The sequence below is a fragment of the Arachis ipaensis genome, chromosome B3, assembly GCF_059453495.1.
Source record: "Arachis ipaensis isolate K30076 ecotype BB chromosome B3, ASM5945349v1, whole genome shotgun sequence".
Classification (NCBI taxonomy): Eukaryota; Viridiplantae; Streptophyta; class Magnoliopsida; order Fabales; family Fabaceae; genus Arachis; species Arachis ipaensis.
In genome coordinates, this window is record NC_142438.1 from 83,740,155 (window position 1) to 83,761,380 (window position 21,226).

Here is a 21,226-nt window from a genome sequence, read left to right on the forward strand (position 1 = left end):
CACTATCCTGGAAGTCGCCAAAAAGGAAGTGACCAGACTGTTGGAAGCAGGTATCATCTATCCCATTTTAGACAGTGAATGGGTTAGCCCAGTACAAGTGGTGCCCAAGAAGTCTGGAGTCACTACAGTGAAGAATGAGCATGGAGAGCTCATAGCAACTAGAGTTCAGAACGCTTGGAGAGTCTGCATTGATTATAGGCGTCTCAACCAAGCCACCCATAAGGATCACTACCCACTTCCATTCATTGATCAAATGCTGGATCGCTTGTCAGGTAAATCACATTATTGCTTTTTAGATGCTTACACAGGTTATTTCCAGATTCATATAGCTCCTGAGGATCAGGAAAAGACCACTTTTACATGTCCTTTTGGGACTTATGCTTACAAGAGAATGTCCTTTGACTTGTGCAATGCACTAGCTACTTTCCAAAGATGCATGATGAGTCTTTTCTCTGATCTTATTGAAGACTGTATGGAGGTTTTTATGGACGATTTTAGTGTTTATGGTGATTCTTTTAGCCTTTGCTTAGATGGATTATCTAGAGTATTAGATAGATGTGTTACTACAAACCTTGTATTAAATTTTGAAAAATGTCACTTTATGGTAAACCAAGGGATTGTACTAGGACATGTGGTATCTAATAATGAAATTTCTGTAGACCCAGCAAAGGTGAATGTTATTTTGAGTTTACCTTACCCCTCCTCTGTGAGGGAGGTCCGTTCGTTCCTTGGCCATGCAGGTTTTTACAGGAGATTCATAAAGGACTCCAGTAAGGTAGCACTCCCCTTGTCCAGATTACTGCAGAAAGATATTGAGTTCGAGTTCAGTGAGGATTGCAAACAAGTGTTTGATAAGCTGAACACCGCCCTGACTCAAGCTTCAATTGTGAGAGGACCAGACTGGAGCCAGCCGTTTGAAATAATATGCGATGCTTCCAACCATGCAGTAGGAGCAGCTCTAGCTCAGCGTGAAGGTAAGGATCCTTTTGTTATAGCTTATGCTTCTAAGACTTTAGACGCTGCCCAGTCCAATTATACTACTACTGAGAAGGAGCTTCTTGCTATTGTTTTTGCTCAGGATAAATTCCGAGCTTATTTACTTGGTACTAGAGTAGTAGTGTATTCGGACCATGCAGCTTTAAAGTATCTATTAGCTAAAAAGGAGTCCAAACCAAGGCTTATACGTTGGATACTGCTATTACAAGAATTTGATTTAGAAATAAAGGATAGAAGTGGTAACCAGAATTTAGTGGCAGACCACTTGAGTCGCCTTGAGCACGTTAAGGATGATTCTACTCCTATAGATGATAATTTTCCATTTGATAACCTGCAAGCAGTATCTGAGGTAGTCCCTTGGTATGCACCTGTAGCTAATTATCTAGTTAGCCGCACATTTCCTCCAAACTTTTCTAAGCATCAAAGAGACAAGCTGAAAAGTAAGTCTAAATATTATATATGGGATGATCCATATTGATGGAGATGTGGCGCTGATCAAGTAATTAGACGGTGTGTGCCTCAATCAGAATTCCAGTCTATTTTAGAGACCTGTCACTCATCTGAGAGTAGAGGACATTTTTGCCCTCAAAGAACAGCAAGAAAGATCTTAGACTGTGGATTCTGGTGGCCTACTCTTTTTAGAGACGCTGCTGAGTTTTGTAAATCTTGTCTCCCATGCCAAAAATTTGGTAATATATCCAGGAGGGATGAAATGCCGCAACAAATTATGCTTTTCTGTGAAATTTTTTATGTTTGGGGCATTGACTTCATGGGTCCATTTCCAAATTCTAATGGTTATTTTAATATATTGTTAGCTGTGGATTACATTTCCAAATGGGTGGAAGCAATTCCTACCCGCACTGACGATGCTAACACTGTTATTTCCTTTGTGAAAAACCATATTATTTGTCGCTTCGGATCACCACGAGCAATCGTGAGCGATCAAGGCACCCATTTTTGTAACAGGAGACTAACAGGATTAATGAAGAAGCATGGGATAATTCATAAGGTTGTGACAGCATACCATCCTCAGACCAATGGGCAAGCCGAGGTGTCAAACAGAGAGATAAAGCGTATCTTGCAGAAGATAGTCAAACCTCATAGAAAAGACTGGAGCACCAGGCTACAAGATGCACTCTGGGCATATAGGACAGCATACAAATCACCCATTGGGATGAGTCCTTTCCGCTTAATTTATGGAAAAGCTTGCCATCTGCCAGTTGAAGTAGAGCACAGAGCCATTTGGGCAGTCAAGGAGTGCAACATGGGAATTGAGAAAGCCGGAGCTGAAAGGAAGTTGCAACTGCAAGAACTGGAGAACCTTTGCCTAGAAGCTTATGAAAACTCAAGAATATACAAGGAGAAGATGAAGGCTGTACATGATCAGCACATCAAGAGAAAAGAGTTCCAACGTGGGGATTTAGTCCTCCTTTACAAATCTCGACTGAGGCTCATGCCAGGCAAGTTGAGATCACGATGGGAAGGTCCATACAGAATAGAGAAGGCCGAACCGTACGGAGTTGATCACCTAAGCCATCCTTCGAGCTCTGAACTTATCAAAGTTAATGGACAACGTCTGAAGCTATACCATGGTGAGAAGATGCAGAAAAACAAGGAGCTTGAGATCTTCCTCTTGGAAGATCCCCACATAGCAGAAGATTGAGCTAGTGGAGCGTCTAACTTACGGACGTTAAAGCAAAGTGCTAGGTGGGAGACAACCCACCATGGTATGATCGTTCTTTTCTTTATTTTTTTTCTTATTCAATAACTCTTCTCTTCATTAGTACATTTCGTGCATCTACATTTACATACTTTTATTTTTTAAAAAAAAAAAAGTGCCACGCGACGTGACCGCACCAGCGACGCGTCCGCGTCGCAAGGAGAGGGGAGAAAATAAAAACGAATAGAGAGTCACGCTGGAGCGTGGCTGGAGAAGTGCCAGTGGCACAAATCATCCCACGCGACCACGTCGCCGACGCGTCCGCGTCACATGGGAATAATGGCCTCCCACGTGACCACGTGACCGACGCGGCCGCGTGCCCTGATTTTCGATGTAAAAATGGTGCACAACAAATTATTGTGCGCAAGTGGTGCTGGATTGGTGCTGAACGCACAATTCTATCCACGCGGACGCATGGCTTACGCGCCCGCATCGTTCCCCTCTGAAGCCCACTCACGCGATCGCATGCCCCACGCGATCGCGCCACCCCAAATTTGGCAAATATAACAATTCGAACAGAGAGTTGTGCAGGCGCGAAGCTGCACTTGCGCCAGAAGCACAACATGGGTCACGCGACCGCGTGACCGACGCGACCGCGTGACCGACGCGACCGCGTGACCGACGCGACCGCGTCACCTTACTTGAAGCGCAATCGCACGAACGCGTGCCCCACGCGGCCGCGTCTCCTGTGCCGCATAGCTCAAACTTAATTGCCAAAATATCCTATTTTCCTCTTCTCCAAATCCTAATTTCTCTTTTCCCTCCTTATTTCTTCCTTCTCCCTTCTTCCTTCTATCTCCCGTTTCTCTCTCTCTCTTTCACCTCCATTAACAAGGTTTTATTTTCTTCTTCCCTCTTTCCTTTTCTATCATTCTTCTTATTTTATATGTTATTTTCTTTTCTTTCCTTTTTCTTTTCATTATCCATATTTTCTTTCTTCTTCTTTCCTTTTTACATGGTGTTAGAATTTTATTTCCGTCATTATTCCTCATTATATGCTTGTGGATTGTTGCACTTGTTTGACAATTATATATTAATTTTTAAAGGATTGCTTGCATGTTCACTTTAATACTTTCTATACCTTATCTACCATGCATGCTGTGTGTTTGCGAAAAAGCCCATATGGCATTATACACTTCTCTATGTTATTCTACTATTCAATGCTGCTTTTCCTAAACTCCCTTTACTATTGTATTAATTGAAAATAATTGTCAATACAAACGTGATGGTTTGTTACGAGTGATGCTTGATCTTTGCTACTCATGCCCTTTTCCGGCATGCCAATAAACACCTTGCATTCACTTGTCATTATATGCACTAGCTATTTTCCATTGATGACTTTTCACATGTACTTATGAGAATGTGTTAATGTCAGTTACCTCCTAATGTACATCCATCACCACCTTTTCCGTTCTCTTCCTTGCTATATATCTCTTTGAATTTAATTTACTTTCTCTTCCCTTTTTAGGATGGCCACCAAGAAAGGAAAAGAGAAAGCTACTCCCAAACCACCAGCAAGAAGAGGAACTAAAAGAGCACTAGTGGCAGAGCCTTCTTCAACTGCAGTCAAGCCCTCAACAAAAAGAGTTAAGAGGATCATAAAGGTTGATGAAAAGGAGAAAGCCTTTCAAGCAAAGGACACTGCGCGATTTCCCAATCGCTACTGTGAGCAGATGTTCCCCATCCTGGCTGAAAGGAGCTACAACAATGAACACCTTCTTATCCTCCCGCCCAATATTGCTACTTTTGTTGAGCCGTAAATTGAACAAAGACAATGGGGTTTTCTACAAAGACAACCAAGGCAGGTAAATCTTTCTTGGGTAGTTGAGTTCTACTCTAACTTCTACCTACCTACCCTGCAGTCTGTATTTGTCCGTCAGAAGCAAGTCCCCATTACAGAAGAGGCCATTCAAAAAGCTTTAGGTCTTCCCCCTATTCCAGAAGGATTGGACGCCTTTCAAGAAGCTGCACTCAAGCGCCAGATGTTCCAATTTGACTGGGAAGCTGTTCTCAGAGTTATCGCACTACCTGCAGCCATTGGATCTACGGATACCATCATACCCGCCCTAAGGGAATATCGGCTTCAGCACTTACCTTAAAGGCTCACGTATGGGCACAGATCATGTCCCATTACGTCTTTCCGAGCACTCACGAGTCCTTCTTCACTGCGGACATGGCCGTTTTACTATGGTGCATCCTTGCAGACCAACCTCTGAATCTACCAAGACATATTCAGAATGCCATGGGACACATACAAATTACGTGCAACCTACCTTTTCCCGCTTTAGTCTTAGATCTTGTCTCAGCCGCCGGAGTTTCCTGCAGAGCTGGAGACACCAAAGCCATGCTTCCACGGGATGATCAGTATGTCCCTAACGGGAAATACCTCAGACCTCCAGCAGCCACTACAAGCCTTCCTACTGCATCGGTTGAAGATATTCCTTCTTCAACACCACAAGCACCTACAACAGATGAACTGCTCCAGCAGATAATCGAAAGGTTGGATCGGCAAGAATAGAAAGCGAAGTTAAGAGAGCGCCGTAACGAGCGCCGATTCAAACACCTCAAGGAGCTACTCAAGGGACACTTCAAGGACTCAGACACCCTGGACTCCACTTCCTTTACCAGCATAGGGAACCATGATGGTCCCGACTATGGAGATACTGCTACCAGCCCATCCCTCTTCCTGACAGATGGCACCGAGGACGGTGCAAAGCCTTAAGTGTGGGGAGGTCGGTCAGTACCTGACTTCCGGAGGTAATTTCGCTTCCCTAGCACCAATAATTTAGGATATCTTAGTTAGATTTTCTTTCTTTTATAGAATAGGATAAATTGTATAGTAATAGGTTAGTTGCATGCATGCTCTACTTGATTATAAAGACAATAAGTTTCTTCTAAGACTCTATCTTTGGAACAAAATTTCACTAATTTTTAAAAATTTTTTATGATAAATCTGCTTGAAGATGTATTTGGAACATGATTTTTGAGCTAAAGAACACACAACTTGTGAAGATTTGAGCCTTTATGCATGGTTACATTATTTAACCATAACTATTTTATTCTTGTGTGTTTACTTCTCTATGATTGTAATCTATATTTCGTTTCATCCTATATGTCCAATATTTATTATATTTGTATGCTTGCATATGATTGAGGCCATTATTTGTTTAAACTCACTTATCCAAATTAAGCCTACCCTTTTCAATTACCTTTGTTAACCACTTTGAGCCTTTAAATCCCGTTTGTTCTATATTTCACCACATTACTAGCCTTAAGCGGAAAAACAATTGTATATCCCAAATTGAATCTTTGGTTAGCTTAAGATAGAATTGTGTGCTAGTTAAGTATGGGAAATTGTGGGAACAAAAGTTATTAAAGGAATGTGTCATGATAATACAATGGGAATTTGGATACCTACTCATGTGAAACTATAAGAATTAAAAATCTATGCGCATTGATAAGCTATGTTTATTTTTATGTCTATAAAAAAAAAAAAGAAAATCAATAAACAAATAAGGGGACAAAATTACCCCAATGCTGAATTAAGAATTCAAAGATCAATGCACATATGATAAAATTAAAATAAAAAGTTGATACATGAGTATGGAATGTAAAAGGGAATTCTGGGTAGCTAGGTATGAATTCTAAGGTTACACTAAATATATATAGGTTGGTTAAAGCTTGGGTTAATTAAAGATTCAATTTATAAGCTCACTTAACCATATATGTATCCCTACCGCTACGTTGGCCCCATTACAACCTTGGAAAGACCTCATGATGTTTGCATTGGTATATTAACTGTTGTTGATTGGTTAGGAGAAGAACAAAAGTTAGAGAACATGATTAGAGAAGGATAGAGTGATTACCCTATACACTAGAGAGATTAAAGCTTACATACATCATCAGTGAGGATTCAATGCTTGAATTTCCATGTTCCCTGCTGTTCATACCCTGACCGAAATCCTTAAACTCGGGAGACTCACGAGACGCCCGACTTCTCCATAAAGCTCACACCTCAAGGTCGGACCTCGCACAAAGAGGTCGAATCCGGTCACGAGGAAGGCTCATCAAAAGGAACACAGCCCAATCTAAAGGCCGAAGAGGCCTGGAGAAGGCGGTTCCACAAAGATAGAGATAAACTCCCAAAGATAAGATAAGATAAGGATATCTTATCTGGAGAAGATCACTGCCAACTACTATAAATACACTGGAGCACCCAGGTATAACACACATTCCAATTCTACACATATCTGCTTGGACCCATGCTAACTTAAGCATCGGAGTGTCATTGCAGGTACAACCACCAGCCGTTCAGCATACCCAGCTCGGGTCGCCGAACCCCCACCTCGGACCTCTCCAAGACGACCGAGCTACACGTTTCAGGTAACCCTCGGAACATTGGCGCCATTGCCGGGGACCCTGGAAGTCATCCCTCTACCATGGCGGACAACCCTCTCAACAATGAGTACGCTGCATCTGAACAGGAGGACGAGATCGACACCGGAGAACAACCAGACAGCCCTCTATCACCACGAACTCCAGGAGGAAACAAACGAAATCACCCAAAAACATCGTCCCCAAACAAGAATCCACAAAATCCCGAAAGAGAGAAGAGCTCTGAAATTCTAGAAGCAGTCCGGGCGCAACAAGACCGACTAAAACAACTTGAAAAGGACATAAAGAAGCAAAAAGAAACTGAACAAGATCTGAGGAGGGAGACTCGAAAGCGCAGAGAATTAGAAGAAAAACTGCGGAAAATAGAGGCCAATCTGAAAAATCGGGCAGAACGCGGCACAACCCCCGAAGACATCCACGACCCCTTCACGGAAGAAATAATGAGGGAGAAGGTACCGCAAAACTTCAAACCACCCGATATGGACCTCTACGACGGCACCACCGATCCAAGTCATCACCTCAGCAACTTCAGAAGCAGAATGTACTTAGTCGACGCCTCCAACGCGACTCGGTGCAAAGCCTTCCCCACCACTCTCACCAAGTCGGCCATGAAGTGGTTCGACAACCTGCCACCAGGATCAATCACCAGCTTCGAAGACCTAACCAAAAAATTCCTAACAAGATTCTCTATTCAAAAGAACAAGGCAAAACATGCCCCCAGTCTGCTCGGGATCAAACAGGGTGACCGAGAAACTCTCCGGGAATACATGGAGCGATTCAACAAAGCCTGCCTGGACATACAACGCCTGCCCACTGAAGCAGCCATCATGGGACTAGCAAACGGCCTAAAAGAGGGACCGTTCAGCCAATCCCTATCCAAACGATACCCGACCTCCCTATACGAGGTACAGGAGCGGGCAAAAAAATATATCAACATGGAGGAAACCTCCCAGCTAAGAGACTCTTTTAGGAAAGAATCAACCTACCCACCCCGAGATCGGGATCGGGAACAGAAGAAGAAAGAGGAACCCAACTCAGACAAGCCACGGAAGTACCACAGCTACACCCCCCTCCGAGTCTCCCTGGTAGACGTCTACAGAGAAGTATGCCACACCGAGAAGATCCCACCGCCCCGACCACTAAAACACAAGAAAGCAGGAAGAGATCGGTCCGAATACTGTGAATACCACAAGCTCTACGGTCATTCTACTAACGACTGCTACGATCTGAAAAATGTTATAGAGAAGCTAGCCAGAGAAGGAAAACTCGACAGATATGTAGCAGAGAAAGGAGAAGAGACCAGGAAGAGAAGGCGGGGCGACGACGAAGATCGGGCCGAACGACCCCCACGAACCCCTGAAAGACATGTCCACATGATAAATGGAGGCTTCGCAGGCGGGGGAACATCCAAATCCTCACGAAAAAGACACCTCAAAGATGTCTATCACATCCGAGAAGACAGTCCCCTGCCCGAGTTACCCACTATTTCATTCACCCGAGAAGATGCTCAAGGGATAATTCCCGGACACGACGATCCAATGGTAATCACCATTATCCTAGCAAACGCCAACTTGCATCGAACCCTGGTGGACCAGGGAAGCTCGGCAGATATCCTGTTCAAGACGGCCTTCGACAAGCTCAGACTTGAAGAAAAAGAACTAAAGGCCTACCCCACCAACCTATTTGGACTAGGGGACACCCCGATCCATCCCTTAGGATATGTCTCGCTACACACTACCTTCGGAAGGGGCGAGCAAGCTAAGACGCTAAGCATCGACTACATTGTGGTCGACGTCACCTCAGCATACAACGCCCTCATTGGGCGACCGACCCTAAACAGACTAGCAGCGGTAGTCTCGACCCCACACCTCTGCATGAAGTTCCCCACCACAAAGGGAATCGCTACTATAAAAGGCGACCAAAAACTAGCACGGCGATGCTACAACGAAAGCCTGAGTCTAAAAGGACGAGAAGGGAAAGAGGTCAACACAATAGAACTCGGACGAGTCCAATCCCGAGAAGACCTCCGGCCACAACCAGAGGGAGAAACCGAAGAAGTCCAGATTGGGAACACCCCTGAAAAAACAACAAGCATAGGAGCAAGCCTCGACGCGGGCCTAAAAGAGGGGCTCACAGCCCTCTTAAGGGAGAATTCCGACCTCTTCGCCTGGAAGGCCTCCGACATGCCAGGCATAAACCCCGACCTGATGTGCCACAAGCTATCGGTTTACCCGGGATCCCGGCCTGTCCAACAAAGACGCCGGAAGCTCGGACCCGAGCGCATGCAAGCAATAGAAGAACAAGTGCAAGCACTACTAGAAGCAGGGTTCATTAGGGAAGTAAAATACCCCCTATGGCTCGCAAACGTGGTCCTGGTAAAAAAGCCCAACGGAAAGTGGAGGATGTGCGTCGATTACACAGACCTCAACAAAGCTTGCCCCAAAGACCCATACCCACTACCAACCATCGACGCGTTAGTAGACGCAGCCTCAGGCTATAGATATCTCTCCTTCATGGACGCATACTCGGGATACAACCAAATCCCGATGTACAGACCCGACCAGGAAAAAACCTCGTTCATAACCCCGAGGGCAAACTACTGCTACGTAGTAATGCCCTTCGGGCTAAAGAACGCAGGAGCAACCTACCAGAGGCTAATGAACAAGGTGTTCTCAGAACACATCGGACAACAGCTGGAGGTGTACGTCGATGACATGCTGGTAAAGACACAAGAAGACAGAAACTTACTGACCGACCTCACTAGTGTTTTCGGGACCCTCAGAAAACACAACATGAGACTCAACCCAACAAAGTGCACCTTCGCCGTAGAAGCAGGAAAGTTCTTAGGCTTCATGCTGACTCAAAGGGGCATTGAAGCAAACCCGGACAAATGCCAAGCAATACTCAACATGAAGAGCCCGACCTGTGTCAAGGAAGTACAACAACTGAATGGAAGGCTAGCCGCCCTATCAAGATTCCTGGCGGGCTCAGCAATAAGGTCACTACCTCTCTACTCACTCCTAAGGAAAGGGAAACCCTTCCTATGGACCCCAGAGTGCGAAAAAGCCTTTCAAAACTTCAAGGAATTCCTTGGGCAGCCACCAATCCTAACCCGACCCCTAAAGGGGGAAGAACTTGTACTATACCTCTCGGTTGGAAATCGGGCAGTCGCTTCAGCGATAATACGAGAAGACGACCAAGGACAACACCCCATATACTTTGTAAGCAAGGCACTACAAGGGGCCGAATTAAACTATCAAAAGATAGAAAAGTTCGCCTACGCCCTGGTGTTCACAGCCTGGAGACTCCGTCCCTACTTTCAAGCCCACACCATCAAAGTCCGAACGAATCAACCAATGAGAAACATCCTCTAAAAAACAGACCTGGCAGGACGAATGCTGCAATGGGCGGTGGAGCTGTCCGAGTTCGACCTCCATTATGAAACCCGGACTGCTATAAAATCCCAGTATCTAGCCGACTTCATCGCAGAATACACTGAGACCCCGGGAACCCCACTCTCGTGGAACCTATATGTCGACGGGTCCTCAAACAAAACAGGAAGCGGAGCCGGGGTTATACTTGAAAGCGACCAAGGAACGCGGATAGAACTGTCCTTAAAATTCGAGTTCCAGGCCTCGAATAACCAAGCCGAATACGAAGCCCTACTAGCAGGTCTAAAGCTAGCCGAAGAGGTCGGAGCCCAAAGAATCACGATCTTCAGCGACTCCCAGGTCGTCACCTCACAAGTAAATGGAAGCTACCAGGCCAAGGACCCCACTATGAAAAAATACCTGGACCAAACACAGGCGCAATTACGCCACTTTTCGGAAATACAGGTTCAGCACATACCTCGGGAGCAAAATGCCCGAGCAGACGCCCTCTCAAAGCTCGCCAGCACCAAGCCCGGAGGCAACAACAGAAGTCTCATCCAGGAGACCTTGCAATTTCCCTCCGTACTAAGAAAGGAAGAAGCGCTAGCCATATCCAACCAACAACAAGGGTGGATGACCCCCATACTCAACTATCTAAGGTCGGGAATTCTCCCCGCCGAAAGGAAAGAAGCTAAAAGACTCACAAAAGACGCCCAGAACTATACACTAGTTCACGACATATTATACAGAAGGGGATTCTCAAATCCCCTCCTTAGGTGCCTCCCGACCTCAGAAACAAAGAGAGTCCTCGAAGAAGTTCACGGAGGCATGTGTGGAAACCACCTCGGAGCTCGAGCACTATCCAAGAAAGTAGTCCGAGCCGGATTCTTTTGGCCGACCTTGCAAAGAGACGCGACGGAATTTGTGAAAATATGCCCCCCTGCCAAAGGCACGCCAATTTTCACAAAGCACCACCTGAAGACCTTATCAGCATCACCGCACCATGGCCCTTCGCAAAATGGGGACTTGACCTACTCGGCCCATTCCCTCAAGGACCGGGGCAAGTCAAATACCTCATAGTAGGGGTCGACTACTTCACAAAGTGGATCGAAGCTGAACCCTTAGCCACCATCACGGCTCAGAAAAGCCGCAAATTCCTATATAAAAACATCGTCACGAGGTTTGGAGTCCCCTACTCCATCACCACAGACAATGGAACTCAGTTCACAGACACAAGTTTTCAAAACTTGGTGGCCGAGCTAAAAATCAAACAGCAGTTCACCTCGGTCGAGCACCCACAGGCCAATGGACAAGCGGAGGCCGCAAACAAAGTCATCCTGGCTGGGTTAAGATGAAGACTTCAAGAGGCCAAAGGGGTGTGGGCCGAGGAGCTCCCCCAGGTACTATGGGCGTATCGGACAACTCCACACTCTACAACGGGAGAATCACCATTCCGACTAGCTTACGGGATGGAGGCGATGATTCCTATCGAAGTAGATGAAGGGTCGCCCAGAGTCATCTTCTACAACGAAGAAGGTAACCCACGGGCACAAAGGGAAGAACTCGACCTCCTCCCCGAGGTCCGAGAAAAAGCCCGGATCCGAGAAGAAGCCTTAAAACGGCGAATGGCCCTCAGATACAACCAGAAAGTAATAAAACGAAGCTTCTCAACTCACGACCTGATTCTGATCCGAAATGACATCGGAACACAAAAGTCAGGGGAAGGGAAGCTAGCTGCAAATTGGAAAGGGCCCTACAGGGTAACAGAAGTCTTGGGGACAGGCTATTACAAAGTATCCGACCTAGAAGGCAATGAGTTGCCCAGGGCCTGGCACGCCTGTAATTTAAGACGATACTATAGCTAGAAAGACTTGGACCGAGGTGTACTCTTTTTCCCTACAAGGGTTTTTTAATGAAGACACCCGGCCAAGAAAGCACCCGACCCAGCTAAGGGTAAACACTCTGTAAATATTCTTTCTTTTTTAATACTAATCAAATTTTTCCTTTTCCTTTTTTCTCATGATGAAACCAATCCTAAAAAGTATCCCACCAAGGCGCATTAATTTATGCTCGACAAAACGCAAAAAATCATTGCCAAAAGACCACACGAGGTCGGCAAGATAAAGCGACGAGGTTCAAATTAATGTGAGAAGTTATAAAAGCAACTCTAAAAGGCCCAAAAGGCCAAATAAAAGAAGTTGCAAAAATAACTTAAAGGCCGGCCAACAACAAGGTCGGACCCGACAAAGGGATGGCTAGAAAGGAAAAGGGGCGAACTGCCAAGAAAGCAAAGATTTCGAAAAAGAAAACGCTAACTAAAAAGCTGTTGCGCGAAAACAGCTAAAAAGTATAAGCGAAAACGAAATCGAAGGAAGGATAAAACAAGGTTTCGAAAAATGCTAACTAAAAAGCTGTTGCGCAAAAACAGCTAAAAAGTATAAGCGAAAACGAAATCGAAGGAAGGATAAAACAAGGTTTCAAAAAACGCTAGCTAAAAGGTTGTTATACAAAAACAACTAAAAAGCATAAGCGGAACGAAGTCAAAGAACGCAAACAAACACTACGTCATAGCTAACGGTGTTCAAAGCGTTAACAGGTAGTAAAAACTGTTCAAAAAAAGAGCCCACAGGCCGGGCAACAACCAAAGACGAAAGATTAAAGGGGATCGAGGTCGTTCCCGGTCTCCACGTCGGTAGGGGGCTGCTGGGGGAGAACCATAGAAATCGGGACAGCCTTGACAGCGCCGCCATCTCGGTTTAAGACCTCCACATCAGACTCCTCCCTGGCCGAGGATGAGGTCGGAGCTTGAACCTTGGGGTCGGACACCGGAACTTCGTCCTCGTCATCGGGAGCAGGAACAATCTTTCCCTCCACGACAACATTATCCATGCTGAATAAACTCAAGTCCAGCTCAGGAGCAAGAACCCGGACCTGAGCCTTCAAATTCTCAAACATGGCATCCATGCCCCCAGCTACATGTCCCTGTAACTCGTGAAAATCACCTTGAGCGGATTGCAACCTCTCCCTTGTCTCCATAAGCTCGGCGTATGTCTGAGTATAACTCTCCTTCGCCTTCTTCGCCATCTCCTCAGATGAATTCGCTGCCGCCACAGCCGCGGTAGCTTTAGCTTTCTCCTTCTCCAAGGACGCCTCCAGCTCAACAACCCTAGCCTCGTATCCAGTCTTCAGCTCACTAATCCTCTCGAACTCAGACTGGGCTTTCTCAAGTCGGGAATTGGTCGCACCAATGGGGGACTTCTTGAACTCCCGGGCAATAGCGGCATTGAGACTAGCCATCCGGACGCAGCTCCGCGCCATATACTGAAAATGGTGCTGGATAGACACATCATGAGTGGAAATAAAGGTCTGAGGGAGGACATGCTGTTCAACCCAACCAAGAGCGTCAAACTCCTTATCGTTAAAACGCACAACCTCTTGAGAAGTCTTCTGCTTCTTGGGGGGAGGACCCGAGGACGGAGGAGGAGAAGAGTTACCGGGTTCAGAAGGCGGAGGGTCCTGACTTATAGGTCGGGATGGGGGGGTCGGAATGATCTTCGACCGAGTAGTGACACCCACAGTAGTCTTCTTAGGAGAAGATCGGGCGGAAGCCTCCCCAGCCCCGATATTGTGAGCAACCACGGACTTTTTTGTCCGACGAAGGTACTTCATGGAATCCGCCTGAGAAGACATCTCTGCAAAAATGAAAGAAAAGAATCACCAAAACAGAAATCCCACCAAGACAAAACAAGCAAAACCAAATACTAAAAAGATGATCTCATAGGGTCGGGAACTACCTAACTCGAAACGGAGAAGGCTTGGATCCCCCAACATTTTCTTCGTGTCCAAGTGAGGTGCCCGACCCCATAAACTGCTCACCACGCCCACAAAGGCCTGCTCCACCTCGTCTAGACTCTCAAGGGCATACTTAGTAGACACTACGTTCTCCTGCCAACAAAGCGGAAAAGAAGGCTCCCCACTCTCATCTAAGAAGAAAGGTCGGACATCCCCAGCAGCCCGGACCTTGAAATAGAAGTTCTTAAAATCGTGAAAGGACTCATCATACAGGGTGCAAAACTTCCTCCCCTGGTTGGCCCTAAAGGAAACCCAAGATACCTTCCCCCCGCCCGACCCTGGCTTCGTCAACACAAACAGGTAGGAAAAAAGGGAAATAGAGGGAGTAACGCCCAAAAACTGACACAAAAGTTGAAAAAGCTTCAGGAACGCCCAAGAATTTGGATGGAGCTGTGTAGGGGCAAGATTACAAGACCATAACACCTAGGACTCCAGATCGGTAAAGGGAAGTCGGACGCCCAGCTTAGAGAAAAAACAGTCATAGGCGTAAAAGAAAAGCTTCTCGGAACTCTCTAAAGGAGGGAAACACACTCTCTCCTCGGGATCTGGAGCCACTAGCTCATAATCCCTCTCGGACTCTCTATTTTCACATATGCTACAATGCCTACGGAACTTAACTAAGTACTCGGAATCTACTACTGTAAGGACTCTTAGAGGAAGAGAGTCTACCCAATCAAGACCACGCGGAATTTTAGTTGACATCGCTTGAAGAACCTTTCGAGACATAAAAATTTTTTACCTACAAAGAAGAATACAACAGCAGGCAAAAAATCACATAAAGAAGACGAGCACGGAAGCCTATTCAGCAAAGCAAGAAACAAGACCTCACAAGAAGTGGGGCATGGGAGAACAAAGACACCGAGGAACAAAAAAGAGCCCCCCCATATAAAAACAACAGCAATGGGGGCGCCACTTTCGGGGCAACCCAGGCATAAAGAAAATGAAATAAACAGAGCCACACAACAAAAGATCAGAATCATATCTTCGCAGAAACACAGAAACAAACCTGAAAGAAGAAGCGAAGACGAAGAGCAGAGGGGATGAGAAGGCACGAGCGATCCCGAAGGCGAAGAGCTCCGAAGCAAGGGGAACAACGCCGGCGCGAAAGAGACGCTGAAGATTCGAAAGACACACAAAGAAAAATTCTGGAAGCAAAAGGCTCGAGAAGGGAAGGGGCAGAAAAACTTCAAAGATCTTTTCTGGAAGCAAACTAGGGAAGAGAGAAACAACGCTTTTGAAACATAAAAAGAAAAGCGAAGAAAGGAAAAAAGGGAGCAATAAATAAAGCTTTCATAGAGCCCGAACGGAAATCGAGAAAAAAAACGGTAGAAATGCAATAAATGCAAAAACGGCCGTTTTTTGAATTTTGAAAACGCGAAAGGACAACTATGCCCGAGCACGACCTCCCAAAAGAGGACAAAGCTCGGGCAGGGGCACTGTTCATACCCTGACCGAAATCCTTGAACTCGGGAGACTCACGAGACGTCCGACTTCTCCATAAAGCTCACACCTCAAGGTCGGACCTCGCACAAAGAGGTCGAATCCGGTCACGAGGAAGGCTCATCAAAAGGAACACAGCCCAATCTAAAGGCCGAAGAGGCCTGGAGAAGGCGGTTCCACAAAGATAGAGATAAACTCCCAAAGATAAGATAAGATAAGGATATCTTATCCGGAGAAGATCACTGCCAACTACTATAAATACACTGGAGCACCCAGGTATAACACACATTCCAATTCTACACATATCTGCTTGGACCCATGCTAACTTAAGCATCGGAGTGTCATTGCAGGTACAACCACCAGCCGTTCAGCATACCCAGCTCGGGTCGCCGAACCCCCACCTCGGACCTCTCCAAGACGACCGAGCTACACGTTTCAGGTAACCCTCGGAACACCTGCTTTCATGAGCTATCTTCTTGCACTTTTATCTGTCTTACTGTATAATGATAGAATTAGTGGAATTTGATTTGCAATTGTTTTAAAGAGCTTATTTACTTTTGATCAAGTGGGCAAGAATCATATAGTTGCATTCATGTATATAGGATTGCATTGCATTGCATGAGTTTCTACATGTTCATACTTATTTATTTTATCTCCTTCAATTAAGCATGAGGACATGCTAGTGTTTAAGTGTTGGGAGGTTGATAAACCACTATTTTATGGTTTATATTGTGTTTAATTGTGTGGTTTTATCATGATCCTTACCCACTTATTCATTAATTTATCATGCATTTATATTTCCTTCCTGAAATTATTACTTGATAGAAAACTACTTCCTAGAGACTTTTAATTATGCATTTTAATTCTCCTTTATTCCATTCGATGCCGTGATCTGTGTGTTAAGCGTTTCAGGTTTTATAGGGCATGAATGAGTTGGAGATTAGAAAGGAAGCTAGTAAAATGAAAGGAACACAAGAAATTGAGGAGATAACCAGCGAGAAGTGACACGGCCGCATGGCTCACGCGACCATGCGAAAGTGGAGAAATCGCAGTGACGCGTCCGCATGACTCATGCGACCGTGCGGAATGGAAACGCACAAGCGTCGCGGAGGCGTGGACGACGCGAACGCGTGGCAGGGAAAAACGCAAATTACGCGTTCGCATAGATGACGCGATCGTGTGACATGCGCGATCTGTGATGACAAGTCATCCTAGCCTATTTTAACTAGTCTTTTTCTTTTGTTTTCATTAGAATTATGCACTTTCTTGAGCTACAAGCAAGCTAATTGAGTAGATTTTCGTGTTTCCCTTGATTGAACCAACCATATATGAATTCATGCCATTTCATGAGGTTTTATGCTATATTTGTTGCATATTATGAAAGAATGAATATCTCATGATTTTGAGCATAGCTTTGATGAGTTTGATTGATTAATGATAGGTGAAGAAAGCTTGGAGAAAGGTTGAAGCAAGAAGGAATGGCTAGGAGTGAAGAGAGGACAATGGAATAAGTGAAATTGAACCAGGAAGCAAGAAGCTGGACCTAAAGTTAGCATCAAACTTTTGCACAAACTTTTGGTTGAAAAGTTAGCCCCAACGTTAGCCCCCTAACTTGGAGGCTAACGTTGGAACTTGAAAATTCTCCCCTGGGCTCCAAAAGTTTGCGCCAACGTTAGCCCCCTAACTTTGAGGCTAACGTTGGCACATGAATTTCTCCCCTGGGCACCAAAAGTTTGCGCCAACGTTAGCCCCCTAACTTTGAGGCTAACGTTGGCACATGAATTTCTCCCCTGGGCACCAACGTTTGCGCCAACGTTAGACCCCTAACTTGGAGGCTAACGTTGGCACATGAAAATTCAAGGAAGAGGAGCAAAAGTTTGCGCCAACGTTAGCCCCCTAACTTGGTGGCTAACGTTGGCGCCACTAGCACACAAGGCAAGGCCAACGTTAGGGTCAAAGTTAGACCCCTAACGTTGGCACCAACGTTCATACCAGCAAGTTTTGTGGGCTGCTATGAAAAGTTGGAGCCAAAGTTAGACCCCTAACTTTAGCTCCAACTTTTGGTCCAACTTTTGCAAAACTCAAACCCGGTTCAATTGGTTCACTTTGGTTCTTCTCCAAACTTCAAGAGCAATCAACCAAGGCCTCTTTCAGCCCAATTCCACCAAGAGCAAAGGCCCAACTCAAGGCTTGAAGATCATTTGAAGAAAGTGTATAAATAGGATAGAATTCAAGTTCTTCGGAGAGCTTTCCTTTTGGAATTTTCATAATAGTTTTCGGAGAGCTTTTGTTATTGAGTGAACTTTAATTTCTTTGTCTTGGGGAAGGAGAATTCACTTCTCTTTCTCTCAGTTTTATTGCTTTCAATTTCAATTACAATTGTCTTGGATCTTGGATTGAAGAATTGAAGAAATTCTGTTTCAATCTCATCCTTGGATCTCTCTGTTTCTTTACTGTTAATTGAATTTCATTTCCGGTTAATTGCTCTTCATTTACTTTCTTTGAAATTTACAATTCCCTTGCAAGTGTTCTTGTTGGATCTAGGAAGGCATTGAGATCTAGACTTGGTTTTCTAGTCTCTGGGTCCTGAGATCTGAATTTCCCATTTCATTTCTCTGTTTACTGCTTTCTATGTTCATTTACTTTTCTGCTTCATATCCGGTTCACTCCCAAACACCTTTTACTCTTCTGTCTGATGCAAATTTACTTTTCCTTGTTTAATTTCTGTAAATCCAACTCCCAATCCCTTTTACATTTCAAGCCATTTACATTTCTTGCACTTTAAGATTCCGCAATTTACATTTCTTGAACTCTAAGTTTCGGCCATTTAATTTCTTGTTCTCTACGTTTCAGCAATTTATTTCTTGCTCTCTTTACTTCAATGCAATTTAATTCTGCAAGTCACAAAACCATCAACCAAATCTTGATTCGCTTGACTAAATCAACCACTAAACTAAAATTGCTCAATCCTTCAATCCCTGTGGGATCGACCTCACTCCCGTGAGTTTTTATTACTTGATACGACCTGGTACACTTGCCGGTTAGATTTGTGTGTTTTGGGAGAGATTTATTTTTCCTCCAAAATATCTCATCCATGAAGACTTCTAAAAATTTTTCTGGTTTTCCACCGGATATGAACCAAAAACTTGATGAGATTTATTGAGAAGAAAGAATGAAATGGAAGAGGATGTTCATGCTAGCAGAGTATTATTGATAGTTCATGGGGTTTTGTGTGGATATGCAAATACTCACTTCTTATTGACTCCTAGGCCTAGAAAGTCTCCTTCAAGCTTCAAGTGACATATTGCTATGACATCTCATTATTCCTTTATCCTTGGCTATTACTTTGTTCATAAGCTTTATCCATGGTCTCAAAGTCATCCATGAAGACTTCTAAAAATTTTTCTGCTTTTCCACCGGATATGAATCAAAAACTTGATCAGATATTTTGGAGGAAAAATAAATCTCTCCCAAAACACACAAATCTAACCGGCAAGTGTACCGGGTCGTATCAAGCAATAAAAACTCACGGGAGTGAGGTCGATCCCACAGGGATTGAAGGATTGAGCAATTTTAATTTAGTGGTTGATTTAGTCAAGCGAATCAAGATTTGGTTGATGGTTTTGTGACTTGCAGAATTAAATTGCATTGAAGTAAAGAGAGCAAGAAATAAATTGCTGAAACGTAGAGAACAAGAAATTAAATGGCCGAAACTTAGAGTGCAAGAAATGTAAATTGCGGAATCTTAAAGTGCAAGAAATGTAAATGGCTTGAAATGTAAAAGGGATTGGGAGTTGGATTTACAGAAATTAAACAAGGAAAAGTAAATTTGCATCAGACAGAAGAGTAAAAGGTGTTTGGGAGTGAACCGGATATGAAGCAGAAAAGTAAATGAACATAGAAAGCAGTAAACAGAGAAATGAAATGGGAAATTCAGATCTCAGGACCCAGAGACTAGAAAACCAAGTCTAGATCTCAATGCCTTCCTAGATCCAACAAGAACACTTGCAAGGGAATTGTAAATTGCAAAGAAAGTAAATGAAGAGCAATTAACCGGAAATGAAATTCAATTAACAGTAAAGAAACAGAGAGATCCAAGGATGAGATTGAAACAGAATTTCTTCAATTCTTCAATCCAAGATCCAAGACAATTGTAATTGAAATTGAAAGCAATAAAACTGAGAGAAAGAGAAGTGAATTCTCCTTCCCCAAGACAAAGAAATTAAAGTTCACTCAATAACAAAAGCTCTCCGAAAACTATTATGAAAATTCCAAAAGGAAAGCTCTCCGAAGAACTTGAATTCTATCCTATTTATACACTTTCTTCAAATGATCTTCAAGCCTTGAGTTGGGCCTTTGCTCTTGGTGGAATTGGGCTGAAAGAGGCCTTGGTTGATTGCTCTTGAAGTTTGGAGAAGAACCAAAGTGAACCAATTGAACCGGGTTTGAGTTTTGCAAAAGCTGGACCAAAAGTTGGAGCTAAAGTTAGGGGTCTAACTTTGGCTCCAACTTTTCATAGCAGCCCACAAAACTTGCTGGTATGAACGTTGGTGCCAACGTTAGGGGTCTAACTTTGACCCTAACGTTGGCCTTGCCTTGTGTGCTAGTGGCGCCAACGTTAGCCACCAAGTTAGGGGGCTAACGTTGGCGCAAACTTTTGCTCCTCTTCCTTGAATTTTCATGTGCCAACGTTAGCCTCCAAGTTAGGGGTCTAACGTTGGCGCAAATGTTGGTGCCCAGGGGAGAAATTCATGTGCCAACGTTAGCCTCAAAGTTAGGGGGCTAACGTTGGCGCAAACTTTTGGTGCCCAGGGGAGAAATTCATGTGCCAACGTTAGCCTCAAAGTTAGGGGGCTAACGTTGGCGCAAACTTTTGGAGCCCAGGGGAGAATTTTCAAGTTCCAACGTTAGCCTCCAAGTTAGGGGGCTAACTTTTCAACCAAAAGTTTGTGCAAAAGTTTGATGCTAACTTTAGGTCCAGCTTCTTGCTTCCTGGTTCAATTTCACTTATTCCATTGTCCTCTCTTCACTCCTAGCCATTCCTTCTTCCTTCAACCTTTCTCCAAGCTTTCTTCACCTATCATTAATCAACCAAACTCATGAAAGCTATGCTCAAAATCATGAGATTTTCATTCTTTCATAATATGCAACAAATATAGCATAAAACCTCATGAAATGGCATGAATTCATATATGTTTGGTTCAATCAAGGGAAACATGAAAATCTACTCAATTAGCTTGCTTGTAGCTCAAGAAAGTGCATAATTCTAATGAAAACAAAAGAAAAAGACTAGTTAAAATAGGCTAGGATGACTTGTCATCACAACACCAAACTTAAAGCTTGCTTGTCCCCAAGCAAGAAAAGATTTATTGAGAAGAAAGAATGAAATGGAAGAGGATGTTCATGCTAGCAGAGTATTATTGATAGTTCATGGGGTTTTGTGTGGATATGC

General features: G+C 44.3%; 3 protein-coding genes across 3 annotated transcripts; all 3 read left to right on the top strand.

Moving 5' to 3' along the window:
• The first annotated feature begins 7,155 nt into the window (after positions 1–7,155).
• Positions 7,156–10,485, top strand: LOC148571374 (uncharacterized). The gene is made up of 2 exons (XM_088507253.1): positions 7,156–9,486; positions 9,742–10,485. The coding sequence occupies exons 1-2, from the start codon at positions 7,156–7,158 to the stop codon at positions 10,483–10,485; spliced, it is 3,075 nt and encodes a 1,024-aa protein (XP_088363379.1).
• A 21-nt stretch (positions 10,486–10,506) lies between these two features.
• LOC148571375 (uncharacterized) lies at positions 10,507–11,562 on the top strand. The gene has a single exon (XM_088507254.1). It carries the CDS (start codon positions 10,507–10,509, stop codon positions 11,560–11,562), a length of 1,056 nt encoding a protein of 351 aa, XP_088363380.1.
• Positions 11,563–11,951: 389 nt separating this feature from the next.
• Positions 11,952–12,347, top strand: LOC148571376 (uncharacterized). Its single transcript, XM_088507255.1, has one exon. It carries the CDS (start codon positions 11,952–11,954, stop codon positions 12,345–12,347), a length of 396 nt encoding a protein of 131 aa, XP_088363381.1.
• The last annotated feature ends 8,879 nt before the right edge of the window (positions 12,348–21,226 follow it).